This window comes from Rhamphochromis sp. 'chilingali', assembly GCF_963969265.1.
Source record: "Rhamphochromis sp. 'chilingali' genome assembly, chromosome: 2".
Lineage (NCBI taxonomy): Eukaryota > Metazoa > Chordata > Actinopteri > Cichliformes > Cichlidae > Rhamphochromis > Rhamphochromis sp. 'chilingali'.
Window position 1 is genome coordinate 3,468,086 of NC_137930.1, and position 25,597 is coordinate 3,493,682.

The window sequence follows — 25,597 nt, forward strand, 5'->3', positions numbered from 1 at the left end:
GCTCACACATGCTACCAAAAACATAACCTCCCTGGCGGAGGCGAAAATAGTCGTAATAATGATAATGAATTACCTGCAGCAGGACGGTGCCACCAGGGAAGCTGAGCTGCACGCAGTACTTTGGGGCATTGTCCCAAGAGAGGAGCTGCAGGTCCTCTATGGAGCTGTAGGGCAATGATGTCTCCATGTAACCGGTGGGCTGGGGAGGAGAGAGGGAAAGAGCAAGAGGATATTAGTCTGCCACTGTCTAACATTTACAGTACATATTGTATATTTAAACAAAGCAGGAGGAGAAAAAGGCATTTATTTTTTACTGGCAGTCAGCTGGAAAGACAAAAAGAAACATATCCCAGGCTAACCTGCCCTGGGTAAACACGAGGCCAAACAAAACCTCCAAATACAGCCGAGTGGTAAATGCTGTGAAAACAGTACACAGAGTAATCTTTATCAGCTGTGGTGACATTTGATTTAGTTCCAAGTAAACATTCACCGAATGCAAGAGCAAAGTGGAAAATCAATTTAGCAAAAGCCATTAATCACGCAAATACACAAACATCAGCCAGAAAGACACGACGGCGGAGCTTTAACTCAACGCGCATGCAGGAAAAGGCCCTTTGGTGCGATGGCAGAGCTCTGATCGCAGTCTCATCGCAGTGCACACGAGTAACACGCCACAACCCGTTTGCTAGTCTCAAAATGATTACAGAAACGCTGACAAATGACCACAAGTTTCCGGACTCAGGAACAGAAGAGTCTTCAGAGAAAGGGAGGCGGGGGGAGCCAAGCAGATAAAAATAACGAGGCTGAGAGAAAGCCACAAGGAAACCGAGCCTGTATATCTTCTAACCCGCAGGAGGAGCTTGAAGAGAAATGTTTAATGCCACTCTAAAATAAGACGAGTGTCGGCCAGCACTGCAGAAACAGCAGCAAATGAATCATCAGCTGATTTCCCAGACGCCGGCGTCACTGCGTGATTTTCGACCAATTATTGTCGATGGCAAGATTAACTGTATATCCACACAAATGGCCCGAGTGGACGTCATCTGTAGTGGCTTTCTCTGCATAGCTCTGCTGGAATTATCGTCCTTATTTTGCTTTTCATTTTTCTGAGGCCATTTCCCTTCAGAAACTTTGGAAAACACAGAGTGGAGAGGCAACATTTTCTCTCAGGGCGGCAGAGCGAGTGTGAAAAGTTTCACTGGGAGCAACTTCGTCACACATACAGGAGGTCCCGCTCTGAAAGCCATTTCTGTAATCTGTGAAACTGTACAGATTGAGTTTTTATGCCAGTGGTTAAACACAGATAACACATTACAACTTCCATTTTGGCTTTCTCGCGGTGACTTGATTGCAAAACACTGGGTTTGCAAAAACGTCATGAAGTTTGGCATCTAAAGAGAGAAGTGACTAAAGTGTCGTAGCTGACCTGCTTTATTTGGCGTGTTGCTGACTGAGAATGAAACTGGGAAAGAACCACAGCTGATCTGCTCCGTCAGACGTAGGTTTAATAATGCAGTAACCAGGTCTATGTATCAGTAGTAACAATGTAAATATAGTAGCACACATGTAGCTGCCCACCTGACTGAGACGGGCTAAAGTTAAGGACACCCCCTCCTTTTTTTCCTGTTTATTGTATTAATAACATAAAAGTGCAGGCGGGCAGATACAGGAAGCTTAACTCGAGCCACCTTTTCTTCTTTTAAAGCACAAATAATGCAGCAGTTAAACTATTCAACCATAACTGAGAAACGCCACATAAACAGACATCGTTGGTGGGCAGCAGAAGCATTATTCATTTCATTTCAGCGCTCACTGGAAGAGTAAATCTACACGTTTCAGTTCAGGCCTCTGCGAGCGCCACATCTGCCCCTCAGATAATGTTTCTGATGAAATCCCAGGAAAATCTGCTCTTATCTGATTACAATAACACATGCTTTGGTATCAGTGTGCTCGTAACAACTTGTGACAAAGAAGCCTTTTCCGGATGTCATCAACCTCCCTGTAGTCATCTTTAGGCCTTTTTTGTCATCCTTTGATTTTCAGGTGAATTTGAACCATACGCCCAGGCCACTGTGAGACCTCCCATGATGCTCTGAGCGCTTTCAATCCGCCCCTCGTTCTTTTACAAAGCACTACTGCGTGCCGTCGTCTGGCTCCTCTGTTCTCTTTCCTGCTTTGGTTCCAGTACAGGATCTTCCCGCCTGTTCATTTGGGTTCTGTCTCCAGTTGAAGTCTTTAAAGCACCTAAGGACGAGCGCTGCAGTGAACAGGCACAGTCTAAATAAAACGGACTGAATGAGCTGAACATGTGTAGCTTTGTGGCGTTTGCCTTTGCAGCTGTGTTTTCACTCTTTCTGTACGTGGGGCCTCTCGCTCTCTTTTTTTAGTGTTCCAGAGACATTTGTTAACAGTGACTTTAAAAGTATACAAGGCCCATCCTTCCATGACTCCACTGCATCTTCTTCCCTGCGTGTGCTTCCACACAGATAAACAGCACGTCTGCAGCTCCAGTAAACACAAACACATCTGAGCAGCTACACGAGAGCAGCAGCAGCAGACGCCTGGCGTCCCTCTGCAGCCCGCTCGGGCAGACAGGTGGTTCTCGTCCATCTCTCTCTATAGAGCAAACAAACAGCTCCGCCAACCCCACCCTCGGTGAAGAACGTACATGCTATTCCTTTATTTACACCTCCCTCCACGACCGATGGGTGAGCTGGCTTCTCGGTGTAACCCCGCCTCCCCGCACACAGGATACCTGTTGTGCGCCTGCACCCGTGCGGGATTTTCATTACAGACGACGTCCACGGCAAATATTGGTTCTGGGCAAGATGTCTCATTTCCTCGGAAGAGTAAACCTCAGCCCCTGCCTCTGTCCATCCCTCCGCCTCTCCGTCTGCATGTCTCAAAGCTGCCAAATAGTGTTTGCGGTGGTTTTTTGCACGCACATGACACACTAACAAGATGAACTGCAACATTAAGAGGAGAATATGAAGCCGGGAGCTAAAGGAGACGATAAATGCATTTCTGAATAGGCAGAGGGAGAGCAGAACGGAGACAAACAGAGGAGACTTCAATTTTCTGATAACCGGCCGAGGTTACCATAGATACTCCTTCCTGCACAAGAGCGAGCACTGATTGCCTCTCTCTACCCTTTCCTCTCCCTCTCCTCCTCTTTCAGTCCTCCTCTTTCTTTTTTACATCTTATTCCCAAACCTCTCCTTTTCTTTTTTTTGGCTTATTCTGTCTCTTTCTGTTGTGCTTCTCATCACGGAGAAGGGCTGGAGGAGGCTACGGCTCCTCATCTCCTCTCCGCTCTGCTGCGTTGCTATAGAAACAAGAGGATGGAGATGTATGTTATGTTTTTTTGTTTCCAGGGAGAAGCAGACAGCGAGCAGTGATGGAAGGAGAACGGAGGAAATAAGACACAAAGAAAGAGACCGTGACGCATGAACTATATTTTACAGTAAAACGTTCGGCTCATCTGTGCTGATCACCTCTGCATCACTGGCAGGATTATGGACAGATTTCCATTCAAAACCACCAAAATGTAAATCAGTAGACTTTAAACACCATTTGTAGCGATGCGCCCGTTTATTGGCTGACCATTGGTATCTGCTTTTGTCTTGTTTACAGCCATCAACAAATAAGTAAACAAGATGACATCACCGTGGCAGCGGTCGATGTTGATCTGTTGTCTCCCATCGGTTTTGGCATCCAGTTCCTTGAGTTGGCGATGTTGAATCTGTCCTCATTTAAAAAGACTCCTGATCACGAAAAACAATTTGAACGGGAACTGGAGCAAACAGGTGTTTGGGGCCGAGAACGAGCAGAAAGGGATGTTTGAAGTGTCGCTCCAAACAAGACAAAAAGACAACAGTCGAAACCTCCCCATCAGCACTGGGAAAGGAGGTGGAGGAGAAGTTAAAACCGGGAACAAAGATCGTTTTTCTCTCCAAAGATTTTTCCAGAAAGTCTTCTGTGCCGATGTATCATCGAAAACCAGAACGATCATACTTTTGCATTTCAATCCACGGCACCCGCTCGAGGTTACAAAACCAAGGCGGTGCACGACTGCGTGGCTCAAAGGAGACCAAAGTGTGGCTTGTGACGGCAGATGTGGCGTCACTTTTGCCATGTGGCACTGTTCAGGAGTGCGGCAACGTCAGGTACAAGCTCTGCTGTAACAGCTGGCTATCGGCCACATTTTTACATCCCTAAAAATGTAACACTGTGGATATGAAATGATGCTCGCTCATGTGAAGAACCACATCTCTTTCCCACATTTCGGTAGCGAGGCGTGGGTACATGCATGCGAGTACCAGGTAAGGAGGTGCTTTGCTCTCTTATATGACGACGTCATTAAATAACACATGATCTCAGTTTCTCCTCTGCAAGTATCCGTGCCAGCTCAAGTAAAGGCTCGAGTTAGCATGGAAGCGTTGGCTTTTCTGTGCATGCAACAGTATACATAAGCACAGGGTGTGGGGCGTGCCTCCTCCTTTACCTTTCAGGTGTGGTGTGACCTTGTGTCAGCATTTGTAAACCCTGACTCAGTCCTCTACAGCCCTGACAGCTCGTCGATACACTGAGTAGAGTTTGCAAAGCGCCGCATGAAGGAGGAGTTTTCTGTTTTTTTTAAACGGCGTGAATGATGAGTCAAAGCAGGAAGCGCATCAGCAGCCAGAGAGAAAGACAAAGAAAGAGAAACCGGAGGAGGGTGACAGAGGAAGTTGCGGGCGACTCAAACAGCTGACTGAACGGGTGTGAGGAGTCACCTGGCAGGTGTTTCACAGGCCAATGACAAAGGCCAGAGCACTGTAGCACATTCACCCCTGGAAGAACTATGAAAGCTAATGTGAGTCGTCAGCCTGAGCAAATTAAATCCACAACTCAACAGGATATTAATACGTAACTTTATATGTAACCATTTATTTTAAAAATGAAAATTATTTGCTCTTCTCAAAGGAAAAATTCTAGATAAAAACCTCAGATGCAAATTTAACGTCGACTAACATTATTTTTCCACACATCTACTTCCTGTTTTACTCCTTTTACTTCCTCATCCAGCGATACTTCCTTCCTTCCTTTCCCCCCTTCCTTCTCATGCTTCTCCTACTTCCTTAAGCTTATTTCTCGCTTCCGTCCTTCAACTCTTTTTTCAGTTCTCCTCACCTTTTGGTATTTTCCTCCCCCTTTAGTCCACAAATCCTCATGTTTTTCACATCCTCTCACCATTTCCCCAATTTACTTCCTTCTCTTGTGTCTTGTTTCCCAACTTGTTTCCCCTTTCCTTGTTTTCATTTCCTAAAGCCTTCCCCGTCTCTTAGTTCCTTCACAAAGCCCTCTTCCTACACTTCCTTCACTTAACATCTCATTCTTTACTTTCTCTTTGCTTTCTTTTCTTTCCAACTTCATCCATCTTTAATTTCTCCTCCCTGACTGAATACTTTTGTCCACTTCCTTTTACCTCGACCACCTTTTTCTTTTACAACTCTCCTTCAACATCCTCCACTGCTCCTTTCTCTCTGCCTTCATTTACGACACAATACATTTTTTCTAGATTTCATTCTCATCGGTTATTCATTTACTTTCTAATCCTTCTTCCTTTTCCTTCCTCTTACTTTTTCTCTTCACTGGATTGGAACCATTTCACCTACTTTCACCACCTCCTTTTGACTCCTTTACCTTCTCCTCCCTCTCCCTCACACCTTCCTCTTTTCACTTCATGTTTCTGCTGTTCCACGTAAGTCATATCACTGAGCGTACTGACAACAGATGAGGACAAACAGAGGATATAATGACGCAGGATGTCAGATATGTCACCGTATCTAGAAACACTGAGGAAACTGAGAGAAGTCTGGTTGGAGAAACTTTATTGGCGTCTTGCAGTCAACACCATTTGGTGCACTACACACACTGACAACCGCAGCCCTCCTGCTGGAGACAGATAGCAAGAGGAAAAGCAGGCTTTGGAGGGCTGCACATTTCTTCCTGTTCCTGTCATCGTGCAAACATTACCCTTTCACATCCTGTGTTCCTGCGTGCTCTTATTTACCAATAACAGCCTTTCCCGAGCAGATGGACGTTCAGCGGCGACCCAGATTTGAGGGGCGGCTACGGTAACGGAGAGACCCCCGCTCAGCGTGACCAGCAGGTTGATCACACGCTAACATAAACATGTCACGTGTTCTGTTTAAGGGCTTAGTCACACAGCAGAACTCGTGCAAAGCTGCTCGACTCAAAGCATTAGAGTCACTTCCCTCAACGATAAGCCGCTGCACTTCTCCATTTGCGAAGGAACGAGCAAACTGCAGCTCGTAAACACACCCGCGGCGCACTGTCAACAAGCCGGCCGGCCGGGCCGCCCCAGCGTTTGGTGCGCTGCGGCTTGACACGGTTCCAAGAAACGTTTAAAGTCAAGGAGCGCTTCGGCCTCGCTACAGCAGGAAATGAGGAACCCCTCCAGCAAAGACAACGCGGGACGGTGCATGTGGGGGAACAGTGTGTGCACACAGCAGCACCAAACTCACTGAAGGTGTTAATATTTACACGTGTAGCTTAACGCTGCACTTGATTAATGCAACTCGCAGTGTTGCAGCAGAAAGAAGAGCAGAGCTTTGCATGTGCAGGACTGAGGACGGAGACAGAGGGACGTCCACTTCCTGCTTCCAGCATCAAGACGAATCGCATTTAACAAACATGACTGATTCAAGTCGTCATAAATCTTCATCGTTTATGTTAATTGTTTTATTTATATAGCAACAAATCCTGGTATTACATTAGATATATATTTGCAGTCTTACAGGTCTTTGATATCCTCTCAGTATACAATATACAAAAATAATAAATTGCTAGTTTAAATAATTTCGAAGACCAAAAAGTCAAAGGAGGAATGTCAGTTTTCCAAAACAACTACACCGGTTTTTACTGCCACATTTGTGCCCCTGAGGCTCGGCTAAAAGCACAAAATGGGTGTAAACATTCTCCACAAACCACAAGTTTTCTTAGAAAAAGAGAGAAAAACGAGCACATTCTCTTCTTTTTCTTCAGTAATATTTAAGTTTACAAGAACAGGAACGGGTTAGTGTCACTTTAAGTTTGGAGCATATGTTTAGAAGTTTTACAAGCCGTTCATTTTAGGACGGGACAGCGACCAGAACATCATCTGTTGCCACATTTTCAAATACAAGCAGATAAAAATAGATCCTGGAAAGCTGTTTCTGATTTATTCCTCACCCTCATTCCTGCGCTAACAGTATGTGGAATGTGCTCAGCACACAAATGATATGATTAGCCTTTAATTTGAAAACTAAAGCGGTATTAGGGAGTGTGTTTAACACCAGCGAGACATCAGGATATACTGACCAAAAAGCAGCAACAACTAAACAAACAGCACAGTAATAATGGGTGTAGCGGTTCCTGGCAGCGGTTCCGTGAGCGGCTCGACTCCGGCTCCAAACGGAACGTTAACCCAAACAAAACTGTAAATCACACTCGAGAAGCTCACATGCACACGCACACGTTGCTGTGACTGTGGAGGAAGGTTGCTGTGGAAAACAGGCCTGCCGTGAGCTGTCGTTATTCCCCGCCGCAGCAGGTCGACGCTCGGTGTTGTGACACACAACAGACCTGAGCGCAGACACGCAGTTACATCAGACAGTGTGAAAAGCGTGGCTGAATATCCTTCTCCTGTTCAGGTATTTAATGGAAATACTGGAGCAGCAGAGCGAGCGATACGTCAGAATGCAGATATGATCGCAGTTCACTGACAAGTTGTTTAGCAGGTAACATGTAAGACCTGCTTAACTGCACACACAGCATCCCTGCGACAAACTGCAAACTTTCTATCATTGCACCTCGTTACCTGCTGGATGTAGCAGCTATTCCTCACACTAAAGAGTCTAAATACTTTTCATCCACTTTCTTCCGCCTACTCAAGTCATGGTCAGCTGGAGCCTATCCCAGCCGCTGTGGCGCAGGAGGCAGGGTGCACTCTTGTACAGGGCCGCTTTTCACATAATGCCATCTGTATGAATGCACAGGGCTTCACGTGGCACTGAAACTGTCCTGTAGCGACTTTGATTTCTGGCTGAATGTCAGTGCTAAAGCTCCGAAACTGCAGCAGCTTCAACCGTCACCCAGAGAGACTAATGAGTTTGTTGCTGGTTACGTTGTGGAGGAGATGCTACAGTGATCTCTGTAAAGTCAATACACTGAGGTAAATGTGCAGCAGGCTACACACCCTATGAACAAAACCAGCATGTGGATGCCGAACTCAGAGGGCTGTTTATCTTTGGCAGCGCAGAAGTGCTCTGATGACTTCTCCGTCTCTGCAGGTAAAGCAGCAGTGTAACCGAATCCCTTTTTATGGCTCTAATCTAACATGGCAAGTAATGTAATATCATTAATGACGACAACAACTTAAACACTGATCAAACACATTAGAATTCCAGCCTAACACTTATCTGTAAATATCCTAACACACAGGATTCGAAGCTTCTTTTATGACCTTTTAATGGCATCTGAAGACGTGCAGACAAACTGAGGAGTAACGTCATTTCGTATATAAATACGCAGCGATTTAACTGCCTGACAGTCTGTTCTGAACCAACACTCAAATTCACTTTAGCCTTCAAGGTTTTGTTCCCTTGGTGGTGTTTTTGTGTTTTAAGATTAGATTGCGATACTGCCCCTGACGTTGAGGCCATGGCTTCACTGCTCATTGTGGTCTGGTGATGAATGAGCTCAAGACGTCACCAGCAAGAAGGCCAGACAATACATCAGGGGCATCGGGCACCGGTTCTGACCCCCCAAACACTAAACCAAACTGCTGCAGTCACTTCCTGAATAAAAGCAGTGTTGAAACGCATTCGTCCCTCCACTTTTTTGTTTAAATATATGCTTTTTCAAATCAAGTTGCCATATATTGTGAAAGTGTAGCCTGTGATTTGTTTTTCTGACTCATCAGGTTTCAGGGCTGATTTTTTTCTTATATGAATAAAAATCTTTCATATCAGTGCAGATGATTCAACAACAGGAACATGCTTGGTTGAAGCTTTGTAATTAATGTATTATTAATTCAGAAATACGTACAGTACACAGCACCATCAATGCAACAAACACTACCGAGGTTTTCTTTTGCTTAGTCACTCATTTATTTCTGCTGAAGATGCTCCGAGACCACCACGTGAACTACTTGATCCTGCGTATTCTAAGCATTTGGCGTTGACAGCACAATAATGGGATTTCTTGCCTCCTGCCATTCACAAATAAAAAGGAGGTTAAATAAATCTTGAACGCTACTTTAAATGTTTTCTAAATGTGCGTCACGTTTCCACGTCTCGGTTGAAACTTTGAACCGAGGTCTGCAAATTTTGTCATTAGACGGCGAGCGTGAGGCTCTGAATGGGCAGCTTTTTGTCACTCCAGCTGTTCACGTCCACAGCGGAGCATAATGTAAAGTAATGGCAGATGAGGTCAAAAGGCACCAATGAGAGGAGGGCAGTGTGTTCATTTTAAAGGCGTCACGTGTGACTCCTGCTTCCCACACGGCACCGTAGCCCCAGTATTGTTTTCGTCAGCCTCCTCTTTGCCAGCTCGTCCTCCACATCTGCAGACGACACTCATCGCTTCTATGAGTTTGACACAAACTTGTTCATGAGGTCACGTGACCTACAACTCGACGAACAAATGCTTGTTTGGTCGTCATTCTGTATGCATGCGTGCTTTTCTTACTGTTCTGGTTTCTGCAGCCAAAAACAACACAAAGAAGCAACAGCTGTTTAGAATGGAAAAACTGATTTTTTTCCTTTTCCTGGGCTTTTAACCAGACTTCTCACCAGTCATTTCATCTGATGTTGGCTCCAAATAGCTAGGGTCACTGCTGACGGTAAAATACTGCAATCTTAATGCACTCCAGAGTTTTTTTCCCCCCTCATTAAAAACACATGCTTATTTTTACATTATTCTTTTTTTTTTTTTATTTAGCCAGAGAACACTGTACGAGCGAGGTAAAGAGATGCAGAGAGTAAACTCAGAGGCAGTTTATTAATCAAAGAAATGACTGGCTTGTCTCTGGTTAGTCTATCAATCTGCCTATTGGTCCGTATCAATACATTTAGCCGTTTTACTGTCTTGTTTTATTAGATACAGCACAAGGAATCCAGGCTACAAAGCACAAACTCTGCATCAGCACCTTCACACGATGCACGGATACGTTGGCTGATTTATTTGCACTCGTTTCCTTTCATCTCAGTGTGGGAGTCTTTACTGCATGCTCCTGTCATTTACCGTCACATTGAATCCACTTTTCCCTGCTGTTACTATGTTCCACACACACGTGAAGCTGGAGACGGACGAATAAAGTTAAAAAACAACACGTGCATTAAATCACACGACCGTTTAAGAGAGGATGAAGTCGATGAAAATGTCATCTGAACTTTTCTTTTTCAAATTTTGGGCAGTTCAGTCAAAAACTGCCGCAAATGAAAAGAAAAAACACTGCCGGGGTAGCAGAAACAGCTCCAACCTGCTGACTCTTTGGTGTTAGCCTCTTCAGTGTTACATTAGTCCTCAGTCACGCAGGGATCTGCCCCCTGTTGGAAAAATGCACATTCCCTATCCGGTTGGGGAGTGGTTGCTAGAGGTCGCTAGCAACCAGTGTTGCCAACTTAGCGACTACATTTAGTGAGTTTTCAGACCCCCTTAGCAAAAATTTTCTAAAAAGTGACTAGCGACAAATCTGGCGACTTTTGCTGGTGTTACTGGAGACTTATAACGACTTTCTGACGTGAAAGCAAGTATCGCTCTCACACTCAACAAGCACGGGTGCTGCCGTGGGCACCTCGCCCTTACCAAAGGCAGCAGATAGTCCTCAGGCAGCAGTCCCCCCCCAGCTGCCATCAGAGTTCACCCCTACACGTTCAAACCGCTAATGAACGGTGCATTAGCGAAGCCGCTGCTCCCGCGCTGATTGTAATGCAGGGTGGGAGCAGCAGTAAATGTACAGTTTTCTTTGTCTAAAATAAATCAACTCCATCTTGTACATCCGATTTCGACTAACGCTGTTCTGGTGAGGTTTGCTATGACCATTTTGATTGTTAATGTAGTTTGTTAACAACGCTATGGTTAAAAATAGTCTTCTTTCACTGTTACTTTTTGTGGATCAAAAGTTTTAAAACTACTTCATCATCATCATCATCATTTATTTATTTATATAGCACTTTAAAAACACACCTGGTAGACCAAAGTGCTGTACAATACTAATATGCACATAGTAATAGACATAGCAATAAAGTTAAAAAACAATAAAAAAATAAAAATAAAAATAAAAAAATAAATAAAATTAAATAAAAATGTCAGTTACCCACAGAGTTAAAAGCCAGGGAATAAAAATAGGTTTTTAATAAAGACTTAAAAACTGGCACTGATGCAGCCTGTCTAATATGGAGAGGAAGGTTATTCCAAAGCATCGGCGCGGCAACAGAGAACACTCGGTCTCCTCTAAGTTTCAGCCGTGACTTTGGGACCGAAAGCAGCAACTGCTCAGCTGACCGAAGGGAACGAGTGGGGACGTGGGGCTTCAACAAATCAGACAAATAAACAGGTGCCAGACCATTTAGAGATTTAAAAGCCAATAAAAGGACTTTAAAACGGATCCTGAATTCAATTGGAAGCCAGTGTAAAGAGGCCAAAATCAGAGTGATGTGATCAAATTTTCTTCTACCAGTTAAAAATCGTGCCGCAGCATTTTGCACTAATTGCAAGCGTGACAAAGTGCCCTGCCCAACCCCTGTTAAAAGAGAATTACAATAATCTAAACGTGAGGTAATAAAGGCATGAATAACACTTTCCAAGTCACGCTTGGAAAGAAAGGGCTTAACCTTTGATAAACGTCTGAGGTGATAAAATGCTGATTTTACCACCCCGTTTACATGGTCATCAAAGGTAAGTGCAGAATCAATTTTAACTCCGAGATTTGTGATCGAACTCTTTAGTTGGGAAGTCAAAGCTGCAAGATCAACATCCAGAGTATGAGAAGAACGATTTGGGCCAAATAAAATTGCTTCTGTCTTCCGATCATTAAAATTTAAAAAGTTGTTTGCCATCCATGCTTTGACATCAGTAAGGCAGTCAAGCAGAGGTCCAGTTGGGAGACTATCAGAATGACTAAGAGGTAAGTAGAGCTGGCAGTCATCTGCGTATAGATGGAATGGCACTTTATGCTTTCGGAAAATCGCGCCAAGGGGCAAGAGGTACAATGAAAACAATAACGGCCCAAGAATAGATCCCTGTGGAACACCCCAAAGCAGAGGGGCCACAGAGGATGAAGCCGACCCCAACTTAACACAAAATGTCCTATTTAAAAGATAGGACTTTAACCACAAAAGTGCCGAACCAGTAATTCCCACACCGTGCTGTAAGTGGGAGATCAGCAAATCGTGATCCACAGTGTCAAATGCAGCTGTCATGTCCAACAAGACCAGCACTGCATATTTACCACGGTCTGTCGCTATCAGGATGTCATTCATAACTTTTACGAGGGCTGTCTCCGTGCTGTGGAATGGCTTAAAGCCGGACTGAAAGATTTCTGACAATTTAGAGTCATTCAAGTAGTCCATCAACTGAGTATAAACAATCCTTTCCAGAATCTTACTAAGAAAGGGAAGCTTAGAGATCGGTCTAAAATTTGATATGACTGAACTATCTAAGCCTGGTTTCTTAAGTAAAGGATGTATGACTGCATGCTTAAATTCCCTAGGTACTTGACCAGACAAAAGACTAGTATTAATAATGTTCAGAATATGTGGTCCGATGATAGGAAATACCTTTTTAAGAAAACGGGGAGGAACAACGTCATTTGGAGAGCCACACGGTTTAGCATTCAACACAAGTTTCTCTAAATCAGATAAAACAATTGGTAGAAAAGCAGAGAACAGACTTGAGCAAGAACCATGCATGGCTGGGTCAGCAATAGGTAGAGTCGGAGGTCTCAAACTAGCAACCTTTTCCACAAAATAATTAAGAAACTTATTGCACATAACCGCAGAAGAGTGCAAAAGAATATAGCCTTCCGGATTAAGTACAGAATTTATAGTGTTATATAGAACACGAAGGTATTGCGAGCTGGCAGCAATAAGTTGAGAAAAATAGGAGTGCTTGGCAGCCTTTACTGCTCTCTGATAGACTTTCCAGCTAGTCTTAAGAGCTTCCATAGAGACGCACAGCCTATCTTTTTTCCACCGTCTTTCACATCTTCTACATTCTTTTCTAGCGGCTCTGGTAAAATCAGTTAGCCAAGGACTAGCCTTTGGCTTGCATTGTCTGAATATAAAAGGAGCGACAGCGTCGAGGACAGATTTACAAGCAGAATCCAAACAAGAAACTAATCCATCTGAGATGGACAACTCAGGAGGATAAGAAATAAATTGGTCAAACAATATGGAAAACCGCTCGGCAGTATCTGAGCCAAAAGCACGATAACATCGAGCAGGTACAGCACGCTTAAGAACAGGATTAAAAAGAACAATATCACATAAAATAGGCATATGGTCAGAGAACACCGCATCCTCGACAAGTACGTTTTGGACAGATAAACCATGTGATAAAACCAAGTCCAGTGTGTGACCACGTTCTTGAGTGGCACCTTTAACAGACTGAATAAAGTTAAAAGAGTTCACTAAGTCCAGAAAGTCCTTAGCCAGGGGCTTCCCCGGGCAGCAGACGTGTATATTAAAATCACCAAGTAAAAGGATCTGGTCATACCGTGATGCACAGTCAGCAAGAAACTCTGAGAACTCGGATAAAAACTTCTTGTTATATTTTGGGGGCCGATAAACAATCGCACACAACAGCGAAGACGAGTGGCCCAGTTCACACAAACAGAGTTCAAAACTGGTGTGGCGTGTTGATGGGGATAGCTGCTTAAAGTCAAGATGTGCCTTAAAAACAACAGCTAGCCCTCCTCCGCGACCAGAAACTCTCGGAACACTAAAAAAGGCACAACCAGCCGGCAGTAATTCAGAAAAGGCACTTAACTCACCGGGTGGAATCCAAGTTTCAGTCAAGCAAAGAAAATCCAGTGCATGGGAAGCGAAAAATTCCTTCAAAATGAATGTCTTATTTGCCACCGATCTGGCGTTAATTAATCCCAACCTGAGAGGAATTGGCTCGGGAGCTTCCGAGGCAGCAACAACCAGATCCACAGGTCGGAGGTTTGTTTGGTCCACTCCACGCCAACGCAGATGTCGGAGAGGAGAGGGTTTTGCAGAACCCTTCTCGAGAGATCCCACAACAGGAACCAAGCAGGAGTCCACCGGGTCCAAAGCACGCAACGGCACCAAGAGTAGCGGGCAGGATCGACAAATTGAGCGAAGCTCATGAGGAAAACAAGAGATCCTGAGTCTCAGTTTGACAAGGCTGTAATGATAGTTGCTATTGTTGAAGCTACCCACAGGGGGCGCTCTGGAATCAATAAGATATACAGAATAGAAGAAGAAGTGATCGTGGTAGAGGGAATAATAAACAGCTAGCTGAAGCTAGCACCAGGAGCAATTCTTGATGTTTTATTCACAGAGGAATAAGAACATTACAAAGGCGACCTCCACGGTTACCTCGTCTCCTGCGTCGCTTCCGCACATCCAGTGGCAATGGTAAGGAGCGCCAGTGAGGTGGCACTCAAAAAAGAAACTCCGCCAGTGCCTATTTCGGGTCACCAATTATGCAAATTAGGCGATGAGGTCATTTAGCAACTTCTAGCGACTTTTAGGACAGCCAATAGTGATTTTCCTTATTGCTAGCAACTGATGCTGCACTGAGAACTAGTGATGGGATTTCCGGCTCTTTTTAGAGAGCCGGCTCTTTCGGTTCGGCTCACTAAAAAGAGCCGGCTCTTTCGGCTCCGAACCGGCTCTTCAGGTTGTTTTGTTGCTTTAATTAATTTATTATTAACAATAATATAAAATTATGCACAAAAGGAATTACTAACGTAAAAACAAGTGGTTTTATTTATATATGTTTATATATAAATATATGCGGTGGCCCCTAGAGACAAAACACGTACAAACTCCAAAACACATTTCTAGCATGAACTGAACTTCCAAAGCAGAGCTACTAGATCACTTAAATTACACAATTGAAAGCATGTGTGTATTGTTTGTATATTTATACACAATCACTCATATATATTCAAATAATTTAAAAAAAAAGTTCATTTACCTGTTACTACCACACACCAAATCCGGTCGTTGGTACTTGCTGGCTTGTGTAGCCACAAGATAACAAAGGCTCAACACTGCGCCCAGCATCCTGGAGCACTTCTGTTGTCTTTTGTACGTGTTTTGAGTTTTTATGTGCTTCTGAGTTTTTATATGCTTCTGAGTTTTTACGTGCTTCGGAGTTTGTACGTGTTTTTACGTGTTTTTGGAGTTTTTACGTGTTTTGGAGTTTGTACGTGTTTTTACGTGTTTTGGAGTTTGTACATGCTTCAGAGTTCGTACGTGATTTGAAGTTTGTATGTGCTTTGTCTCTAGGGGCCACCGTAAATATACTTTTATTTATTCACTCCACATAAAATGTAATAAATAAATCATATAATACAAAAATCAACTATTCACATTTCAAGTTTTAACTATTTAAATTTTCAGCTTTTTCCTTTCACAAATTTAAAGTGAAAAGAACACAAAACACTGCAAACCACAACACAATTAAATATAAATTATAATATGAAAACTAAAAGAACATGCATATTCTCTGTCATATGGACCTGCATGAATAAACTTTCTCAATCCTTTATCATCTGCAACCGAAAATAGTTGTGGATGATTACTATACCTTTCTAATGTTGTTGTCCCTGCCTCTCTTTCTCTCTCTCTGGCTCTGTTCCTGTGCTACTGAGTGTAACTACCGCCCCTCCCCCCTCTGCCCAGCGTAAAGCACAAGGCTCGCGTGCAGAGTGAAGCGGAAAAAAGGTGCGAGAGAGAGGCTGAGAGAAAGAAAAAAAAAAAAAAACCCACGTGACGGCTCGCGATAAGGATCCGGCTCGCGTCGTTCACGTCAAAGAGCCGGCTCTAAGAGCCATTTCGTTCGCGAACGACCCATCACTACTGAGAACCTCCTCACAATGGTTTTGGCCACCAGCAGCACTCATGGTCTGGTTGTAAACTTGGGTAAACTACTCAAACAGCGCTACGGTGAAAAGTGTGATGGAAACGTGTTAATGAAAAACTTAGGCTGAGGAAAACTTGACTAAAATGTTGACAGCTCAGTGAGTTAACTTAAAGACAGCTGCTACACAAAGCTATGCTAGTACGGAAAGTATAACATGAACAATCCATTAGCTCTTGCTTGTTATCTTGTGACACATTTGTGCATCAGCCACTAAATCATGCAAACGATTAGACAATGCGCTGCTGTGTGACATCAGAGAAAGCTTAAAATGCAAACGGGCGGGGGGGGGATGTAAATTTCAGTTGAGGTGGAAAACAAGTTTCACAGCGTTTGGCTACAGAAAAGCACTGTGTGCAACTTCCCACTGCCCGAACTGACTACAGCTTCTTCTTCTTTTTCTTCCCCAGCTGCCTTAAAAACAGCCCACAGTTTTCCTGAAAGACACGACTAAAAACAATAGAGAATAACTGCTGCTTGGCTGCAGTCTACATTCTTTTTTCTCCCTCCTGACAAACTGTCGTTTGGTTTTCTCTGTTTTCCTTCACTTTATCCATCACTCGCTGACACACATAACAAGGCAGAATAAGGGGAACGAGTCCAATTCCAATCCATTCTAAATATCATAAATCAATATGGCAGGGAGCACCATCATTCCTGACTCCAAGTCAGATCTTTGCCTAATGGCTGCATTGTTCAAACACAGACTGGGAGGATCCATTTTTTAAAGTATGAACACGTATGGTGGCCTGTCAGGGAGGTCTGCTCAGACCTGTTTGGGACTCTCTTGCCATTTTGTATTATCAGAACTGCAAAAACAAGATCCTTCTGCTTTTGGGAGCAAAACATGTGACCAGCTGATCTGGATGTATACTTTTATCCTCTACTCTCCTGCACAAGCTTTCTTCACCACCTTCAGAGTAAAAGCTTCAGGATTGGCAGCGGTCACGTGGTTAGCAGCGTCACCGCACAGCAAAAAGGATCTGGGCCCAAAACTGCCGGCCAGCTGGAGGCCTTGCTGTGTGGAGTTAGCATGTCCCAGTGCCTCGGTGGCTTCTCTAAAAGTACTCCAGCTTCCTGCCACAGACCAAACACGGACTTCTTAGGTTAATCGCCGATTCTAAATTGGACACAGCTGTGGATGCAAGCCAGGTGTAGAGCTTAAAGACGGTACGATATGTTGCTGCGTGAAAAGGAGTGCAAAACTTTTGAACTTTTAAGGAAAAATCCAATTAAAAGTTCAGGATTTTCAGTCCTGCAGGTCAAGACTGCGTCTGGATGTAATCAAATCTATCGCTGCAGAAGCATCTCTGAAAACAGGGGCACATTTAAAATGGTTCAAGATATCACTTTTGAGGCTAGAGCAGAGTTTCCTGTCTTTGTACAAATCATAACCAATCAGCTGCTGCTTAGACCTACTTTAGAGATGGTGGAGATAGGTGGCTTGGCGTTGAGGCCTGCTCTATGAAGTTGAATGACGCATTAAGCAACCACATCAGGAAGTCTAGCTGACTTTTCTTTCCTTTTTTTAAAGAAACTAGGGGAGTTCTAACAGCTGGGCTGAAACTAAAAGCATCAGTGATGTGACACTTTTAAAAACAATTTCTGTCCTGAAAATGAAAACTAGAATACTATGAACGCATATTTTCTCAATGTATAATCAGCAGCTAATTGCTGTTTTCTAATTAGTGAAATGTAATCATGTTTACCTTTAAACTTTTACACTGTAAAATGGATCTGAGTGCAGCAGAATAGGTCCTCTTTAGGAGTTTTGGAATTGGGCTTGCTTCACTCATGGAGGTGAATCATTTATATTGTCAGTGTAAAGCTACAGCAGGTCCTAATACTTCTTTACTGTGAGCCTGACTCTGTGTTAAGAGCTCTGTTAGCATCTCACTAACAGCTGCTGAGCTGCACACCCACAGCTCCGTGCAGTGCAGTTGTGTCGTCGAGGATCAGTTTGATCTACGTCTTCTTTAAAGATGCAGCTCTGCGCCGTTTCTTCTGTGCTCCCTCAAGTGTGAAACTTCCACGCCTCCCACTTGTCCCACACGTGACACTGCTGGACACCTCGGCGTGAAGGAGTTAGGTGTTACAACTCAAAGTTAATCCGAAGTGTAACACGTTCAGCAAGGTGACAATAACACACGGGCTCATCCACACAGTGACTGAGAATAACAGGCACGTGTTTTCATTAATGTGAAACCTGTTTGTGCGACTTCAGCCGCTCACACTTTAGGATTCGCCACACAGCAAATCACCTGAAACCACCTACAAGACTAGTTTTCTCTTAGAGAAACAGGACGTCCCTCAGGTCTGCCTCTGTCCTTTTGTTTGTTCTTCAGACACTTAAAAATGACTAAAAATGTCATTTACAACATTTTTGGTCATCTTTTGCAGTCTTTTTGAGGCTGTGGTCATTTTTCATCTTTTACGGTCCTTTTTGCTCTTTTGTCGCGTGTTCGTGCAGTCATTTTGAGCGCATTTGTGTTCATTTTCCATCTTTTGTTGTTGTTTTTTCTCGTTCCATCAAGGAAACATGGTCTCCAACGCTCCGACTCAATCAGTCCAGCACAATGCTGTGAAAAAATAAAGTTCCATGTAACCAGTTTATCTGTTCTAAAAGTGACATCATGGGTCACACCAACGCACACCAAGATAGATCAGCGATGTTGCTTCTTGCTAAATATTTCACCTATAAGGACATGCGAGATAGCGATTCTTAAATGCCAAGTTCAACCTCACCATCTAAAATGAACCCAAAATAATCAGGTTCCTTTCATCTCTCGCCTTTTGTGAGCGAGACGTGATATAGGAAGTGCTTTCCTGCACTTTGCAGCCTTCTTACATAAATGTGATGTAGGTTATGCTTCTGAGCACAGCCGTGGCAGGAAGGTCTGTCGAAGCAAGGAATGAAAAGTGAGTCACAACCCTCCCTCCTGCTACTCAGCGAGAGACAGAAAAAGCATTTAACAGATGAGTGAAAGCCTAAGCGACTGCAACTGTCTACACTTGTGTACGCATGAGAAGGAGTTTAGAAAAATGGCAACCACTTTAATTTAATTCAGGTGAAACCCTCTTGGCAGCGGCGCTCAGTTTCACAGAGCTTTTTGTCCTCACAATCATCTCGGTTATTTGCAGAGCGTGGGGATGTTGTTGGAGACGCAGAGTCGACGCTCTGTGGAAGCAGCCCTGCTGGAAGAGCGCAGAGCAAATGGGTCAGCATTGTTCGTCGGCCCACATACCGGCTCCGCTTGACGCTGGGCACAAAAACTCCACTGAGGACGTGCACATTCACGCTCCCGGCCTGAATAAAACCCTGTTTGCTCAGATTTCAGCCTCTACGGGGGCAAAGAATAGGAGACGGCTCGCAGGCGCACCGCTGCTGCATGAGGATTTCTGAATAAACGCCACATGTGACATAATTCAAAGCAGCATTAACGTCACACGGTAGATTTCCTGAAACGAAGCAGGCTAACAGACATTTTGTGATAAATGACACCACTTGGTATTTGCAGTATGGTAAGAAAATATGCGGTGCTGAGTGAAGGGCTGTTTGTTGCTGAGCGATTTACAGGATAACATATGAGACATCAGCCAATAAGCTTCTAATATGTCATATTAAAACAGACGACACAGCATGCAGTCAGGAGGTTTGTCAGAGCAGGACAGAAATGTCCAAAATGAACTGACTTCTAGTTTGCAGTTTTAAAAGATTCAATCAGAAAATTATTGTTTTTTAATGCTTTTGAAAATAAAACTAAAAAGACTGCATGAAAAGGTGGAGGCTTAACTGATACCTGCAGGTTGTTTTTGCATTCTCAGCTGCAATAGTTTCACGACTAGTGTTCACAAAGCACGAGGGTCACAGACAATGACAATGACCCCTCAGTGTGGTTATTTTTAATCAGTATTCTGACGCATATCCAGACCCACCCAAGCAGAGATGCCCAGACCTCCTCCAGCTCCTCTGGGGTGGACACTGAGGTGTTCCCAAGCCAGCTGAGGGACACCTGTCCAGCGTGTCCCGGGTCTCCTCCCAGCTACAGGTGCCCACAACACCTCACCTACGAGGCCTCCAGGAGGCATCTTAGTCTGATGCCTCTGCTTGATCCCTTCGATATGATAACGATACATGGACTGAACCCATTTACGCACATTCATATAGGCACTTCTTTTCTCCATCTAGCTGCTTACTGTCTAACATTCAGACTCCAATCAATGCATCAAGGGCAACTCGGGGTTCAGTTTCTTGCCCAGGGATACTTTGCCACATACACTAGAGCAACCAAGGAATTGGCTCACCAATCCTGCGATTAGTAGATGGCCTGCTCTACCTGCTGAGCCACAGCCAGCCCATTATGGAGCACCTGAAAGGCCGAGCTCCTCACCCCATCTCTAAGGCTGAGCCCAGTACAGAGTGTACTACACATTTATAAAAACCGTTAGTTTTTCATTTTCAAATATTTTTTGATTTCAAGTGTTGTTTAAATGTCTTTGTTATCTTTAAATTAATATATACAAGATATTGGATAATATGGTAAATGGCCTGTATTTATATAGCGCTTTACTGGTCCCTAAGCACCCCAAAGCGCTTTACACATCCAGTCATCCACCCATCCACACACACATTCACACACTGGTGATGGCAGCTACGTTGTAGCCACAGCCAGCCTGGGGCGCACTGACAGAGGCACCCCAGGGTTGTTGGAACTTTACAATTTGCAAAGTCAAAAACTGAAGAAATCCCCCCCACACACCTCCCAGCTACTAAATTATAGTTTATACAATTACTTTAAACTGCAAACATTTTCTGAAGTTATCAGCAGATTTTAAAGAAACATCTGCTATGGCTTTACATCCAAAATACCAACAAAATATCAATTTAAATTAAAATAATTCAAGTGGGGCCAATATAGCAGCGCTCTATCAGTATCTGCATTTATAACAGCTGATAAATGAAAATGTAAAAAGTAAAGAAGAGATGAAAGAAACACCCTTCAGCCATGTTGTAAGTGTTGATGTTACATCTTTTGCCCACCAGGGGGCACTCTGCAACTTCCCTGTCAGGAACAGAGGGAAGTTTATGTGACAGTAAAATTATTTTTTTAACTGCATTGATCAAAATATCTTAATTACTGGTAAATATCTGCACATAACAAACGTTGGGAAAATGTGTTCGCGATTTGTGTCTTGCAAAGAAAAGAAAAGGACAACGTATCATTTCATCATCATACATCAGTACCGTTCTTACAAATCTTGTATTTGAGGCTACAATGAATAAATAATGATAATTACAAAAAAAATATGGGATGTATTTTTGTGTAATCCCACTTTGAACCACAAGATGGCACTGGGTATTTAACCTGGCACACCGTTAAGGACATATTCATATTGGTGCCCTGGAAAGGGGCAACTCTGATGTTAACAGTAACGTGGTAACTTTGAATTAACCGCAATAATTGCTTTTGCAGAGGCTGGTTACACAAATAACTACGGAGTCGTTATCAAAAGAGCTGCACGTTATTTTTCTATTAATCAGCTAGTTTCATGATACCTCATCCTGTAAATGAAAACACTTGCATATAACCCCTGATTCCTCGCACATATCTCAGGGTGTCACGGACTTGCTGTGTTACGCCCATGAGATAATGCAAAAAGGCGACCAACAATCAGTGTAAGGCAAAAGTTGAGCCGTGACGTATATATATATATCCATTTTCCCTGAAAGCTCTACGATTTCTCGAATGTGATATTTTGCATGAATTCAGAAAGTCATCAACTATATCGGAAAGTCTTTTCTGAAATAATAACAGCTGCCAAGGTGTTGCACACTGCAGCAAGCAGTTCTGCAAACTCCTCCAGCGTGGGTGTGATAGGCAGACGTCCAAAGGGCCTTTAACAAGGTGTGCTGATAAAACACGCTTTGAGGAAAATGTCACGAGATGATAACAACAGAAGGGGGAAATCACAGGGTTTAATTGTTCTGCTAACAATTACAACTGATCCCTACTGACGCGGGTCCTGTTGCAGTTAATGCTGTAATTACAGAGTGTGTGATTCCTCCAGGCTCTTCAGCTCCTAAAATAATGGCCATGTTGTTTCTTTTGAAAGGGGGAAGCTGCTGGATTTCCTCCTTTATATCTACTGGTTAAACAATCCCATTAGATCCCATCCAGGTCTGTTTTCATTGGCTCAATCAGCTGATTACCAGGACCTATAGGCCTGCACATCCGCAGAGGAAAGAGCCTCCATGTGATCACATGACCAAAGAGACGTCACCCCGTCAGAGCATCCTCTTTCTCTTGGCCTCCCTCTGACAGGCAGGAAGCAGCAGCGCTTTGTTTGGTCAGGTTGCTGGAGTAGACCTTCAGCTGGTTTCATGTTACACACCTAAAGCCTAAACCCCCCTCCCCCACAGATGGCTTTTATTCCAACACATTAAAGGAAGAAGATCTTAGCTGTTAATATTTAAAACCCAAACGCAACAACCCCTCCCGGAGTCAAAGGACGAGCTCAAAGCGAGAGAGAGGCACCTGGGAAGCCGGCAGGGTCCCGGGAAGGTGAGGAGAAGTGATGGAGGCGTGGCGGGGAGGGGTTCCAGATTAGGAGCAGGAGGGAAAGCAGTGACAGGCTGCCTTCTTCCAACTGCGTCAACAGCAGACTGTGCGTAATCTGGGTGCGCGTTCAGACACGAAAAGGCAAACAGCAAAACTGGAATGTGAAACGCAGCATATTATGAGGAAAGTGTGTGTGTGTGTGTGTGTGTGTGTGTGTGTGTGTGTGTGTGTGTGTGTGTGTGTGTGTGTGTGTGTGTGTGTGAGAGAGAGAGAGAGCCGGAAGGTTCCTTACCGTGGCCGAAGTCAGGCTGCTGTCCGCGAGCGTGAGGTGATGCGGCTCCCATCTCCGCAGGAACTTGGAGGTGAGGATCTTGCTGAGGAAGGTGCGGGGGTGTTTGACCACGCACACCTGGATGTCCCCCTCATGGAGCAGCTTGTATCGCATCCCGCTGCTGCTGCAGTGATGCAGGGACCTCTTGCACGGCCCCGCGCCCAGCTTCGTGTTGTTATTGCTCTCCGACATGTCCGCCAGCAGAGGCTTGTTCTCCTCGCACTGGTAGAACTGATTGTTGTGCGGCTCGCTGCCTTCAACGCCGCCACCGCTGGTGAAATCCATAGTTGTCTGTAATCCAACAGTTTCTGCTCTCAAGGAGGGGAGAGTGAGCGCGTCGCCACGACACGACAATCCGACATGAATATGTAAAAAACCAATATTAATAATAATAATTTTTTTTTAAAAATGAGGTCGTTCAGATCGAGCTTGGGGGTGGGGGGTGAGGGGGGTACCTACCTACCAACCAACTGCTACAACACGACCTCGGTTACTGTAGACAGGCGCAGAAACGCCACCGATCAGTGTCTCAAGGCAGGAGATCCAGATGTGGGGAGATTTTCGTGACACACTGCAAATAATCCACCATTTTCCTCCCCGCACAATGCCCCATAAATTGTCTCCACGGTGCGCGTCTCGCCTCCCCCTCCACCACCGCCACCAACGAGCTACTCAATATGTTAGGGCCATGGCCTTATCCATTCCGTCCGCCCTGGCTCCAAACGCAATAATCCACAGCGAGAAACGTGCGGGATTCACGAGGAAACGGGACGAGTATCCAATGGCGGCGACCGTGGGCTCCTCCGTGGGATTTTGTGGTCATTACAAGCTAACTGGCACGGTTTCCTTTTATTCAGTCTTTTCCCCCTATCTTGGTGTAAAGCAGCCAGCACTCTCCGGCAGCGCCGAGCCGATTGGTCCTCGCTCGTTCATGTGACACCGGACTGACGTCAATGGGGAGGTGAGCGGATGAGCCGTGTGTCTTTTGCGCTTGAGTGTCTGCCGAGGGCGCACGCTCGAGCTTCGCTCACCCTCCTCCCCCGTGCGCGCAGAAAAATGGAGGAGGGCGCAGCGACTTCAGGCGAATCCTCATTTTCTTTTCCCAGTTCTGAGGAAATGATGCAGCGTCGTCACTTTCCAGGGAAGGAAAAGACGATCGCTGGCGGGCTGATGCGTGCAGGCGACGGGCAGTTTACACAGCTCCGAGCTGCTGATCGAAATCTGCCCCCACAGCCAGATTAGATGCATCTGCCATTTGCAAAGGCAGAGGTTCGTTTTCTGTGGCTCTCAGAGACAACTTTGTGAACAGAAATGGGGAACAGAAAGGAAAGGGATTGATTTTTTTTAAAGTAATATACATTATGTACATAAAATGAAGAAATTTGTATTTACAGGCCTATATGTTGGATATCATTTGTTATAAATTCTGAAACCAGATCGGACAGAAAAGTAAATGATCCCTTTAAGTGTATAGACTCAGCAGTTATGATAATATGACAGCAGCTGGGAATGATTATTTGAAAGCAGAACATAAAGCCTGAGAGCTTCACTGCATTATATTCCAGTATGTGTTGAACCTGAATCTTTTGCAAAAATGAATCAGTATCATGAAGAGGCTGCGATGAAAGCTGCAACCACCAAACACCTGCAGAGGGTCAGATAAGTCCTGAAGAGTCAGCTGCATGGGAAGAACAAGATCTGGGCAATGAACACCTAAGCCCTGCCGGTGATCAGGTACCCTGCTGGGATAATAAGCTGACCAAAGGAGGAGATAGGAGCCACTGACTCTGACTGACATGGGGGCTTTCTCCCCAGATCCAGCACCCTGAAACTGTGTGCTACGCGGAAGAAAGGTGGCTGAGGACTAGTGAGTGTCAGAGCCGCTGTCCAGGAGGAAACAACAGATCCATGAGTAGCCTACATCTGGAAGATGGCCACAACTGATAGTGTGCTTAGTGAATACCTCAGGCAGCAGCAACCTGAGAAAGGGGAGCACAGCATATCTGATAGAAGAAGTGACTAAAGTGGCTAATAATTGAGAAATCCTACCAGTGGCTGAACAAAGTTGAACTGAAAGACAGCACAGAGGGACTAATCATGGCAGCACAGGAACAAGCTCTGAGCACAAGCTCCATAACATAAAATAAGTATACATAACAGCAGGGTGCAAGATGCTAGCAGGCAGGGCATACATGGAACGCCATGACATGGAAGTCATTCTCGAGTGATCGAGCGGAGAAACTGGTGATGGCTAACCAACCGTACATAGTGGTGGTAGACAAGCAGAGAAAGATGGCCGTAGTGATAGATGTAGCGATACCAGATGACAGCAACATCAGAAAGAAGGGAAACGAGAAGCTGGAGAAGATGTGGAGGGTGAAAGTAACAGTGGTCCCAGTGGTAATCGGAGCGCGGGAACAACATCCGAGATCTCTGTTCTAGGAACAGCTAAGATACTGCGCAGGACCCTCAAGCTCCCAGGCCTCCGGTAGGACCCGAGCTTGACGGATAAAAGACTGCCTGCAGGGGCAAGAGGGGAATT

At 44.6% G+C, this 25,597-nt stretch overlaps 1 protein-coding gene across 1 annotated transcript in view; it reads right to left on the reverse strand.

Annotated features, from left to right (window-relative positions):
* Positions 1-24,009, reverse strand: part of cmip (c-Maf inducing protein) — a 46,159-nt gene extending 22,150 nt beyond the window's left edge. The window contains exons 1-2 of the mRNA XM_080861631.1: positions 23,017-24,009; positions 74-199 (exon numbers count right to left, since the gene is read on the reverse strand). Coding sequence (XP_080717757.1) covers positions 74-199; positions 23,017-23,340 — 450 coding nt within the window. The 5' untranslated portion in view covers positions 23,341-24,009. The remainder of the gene's footprint in view (positions 1-73; positions 200-23,016) is intronic.
* Between the last annotated feature and the right edge of the window lie 1,588 nt (positions 24,010-25,597).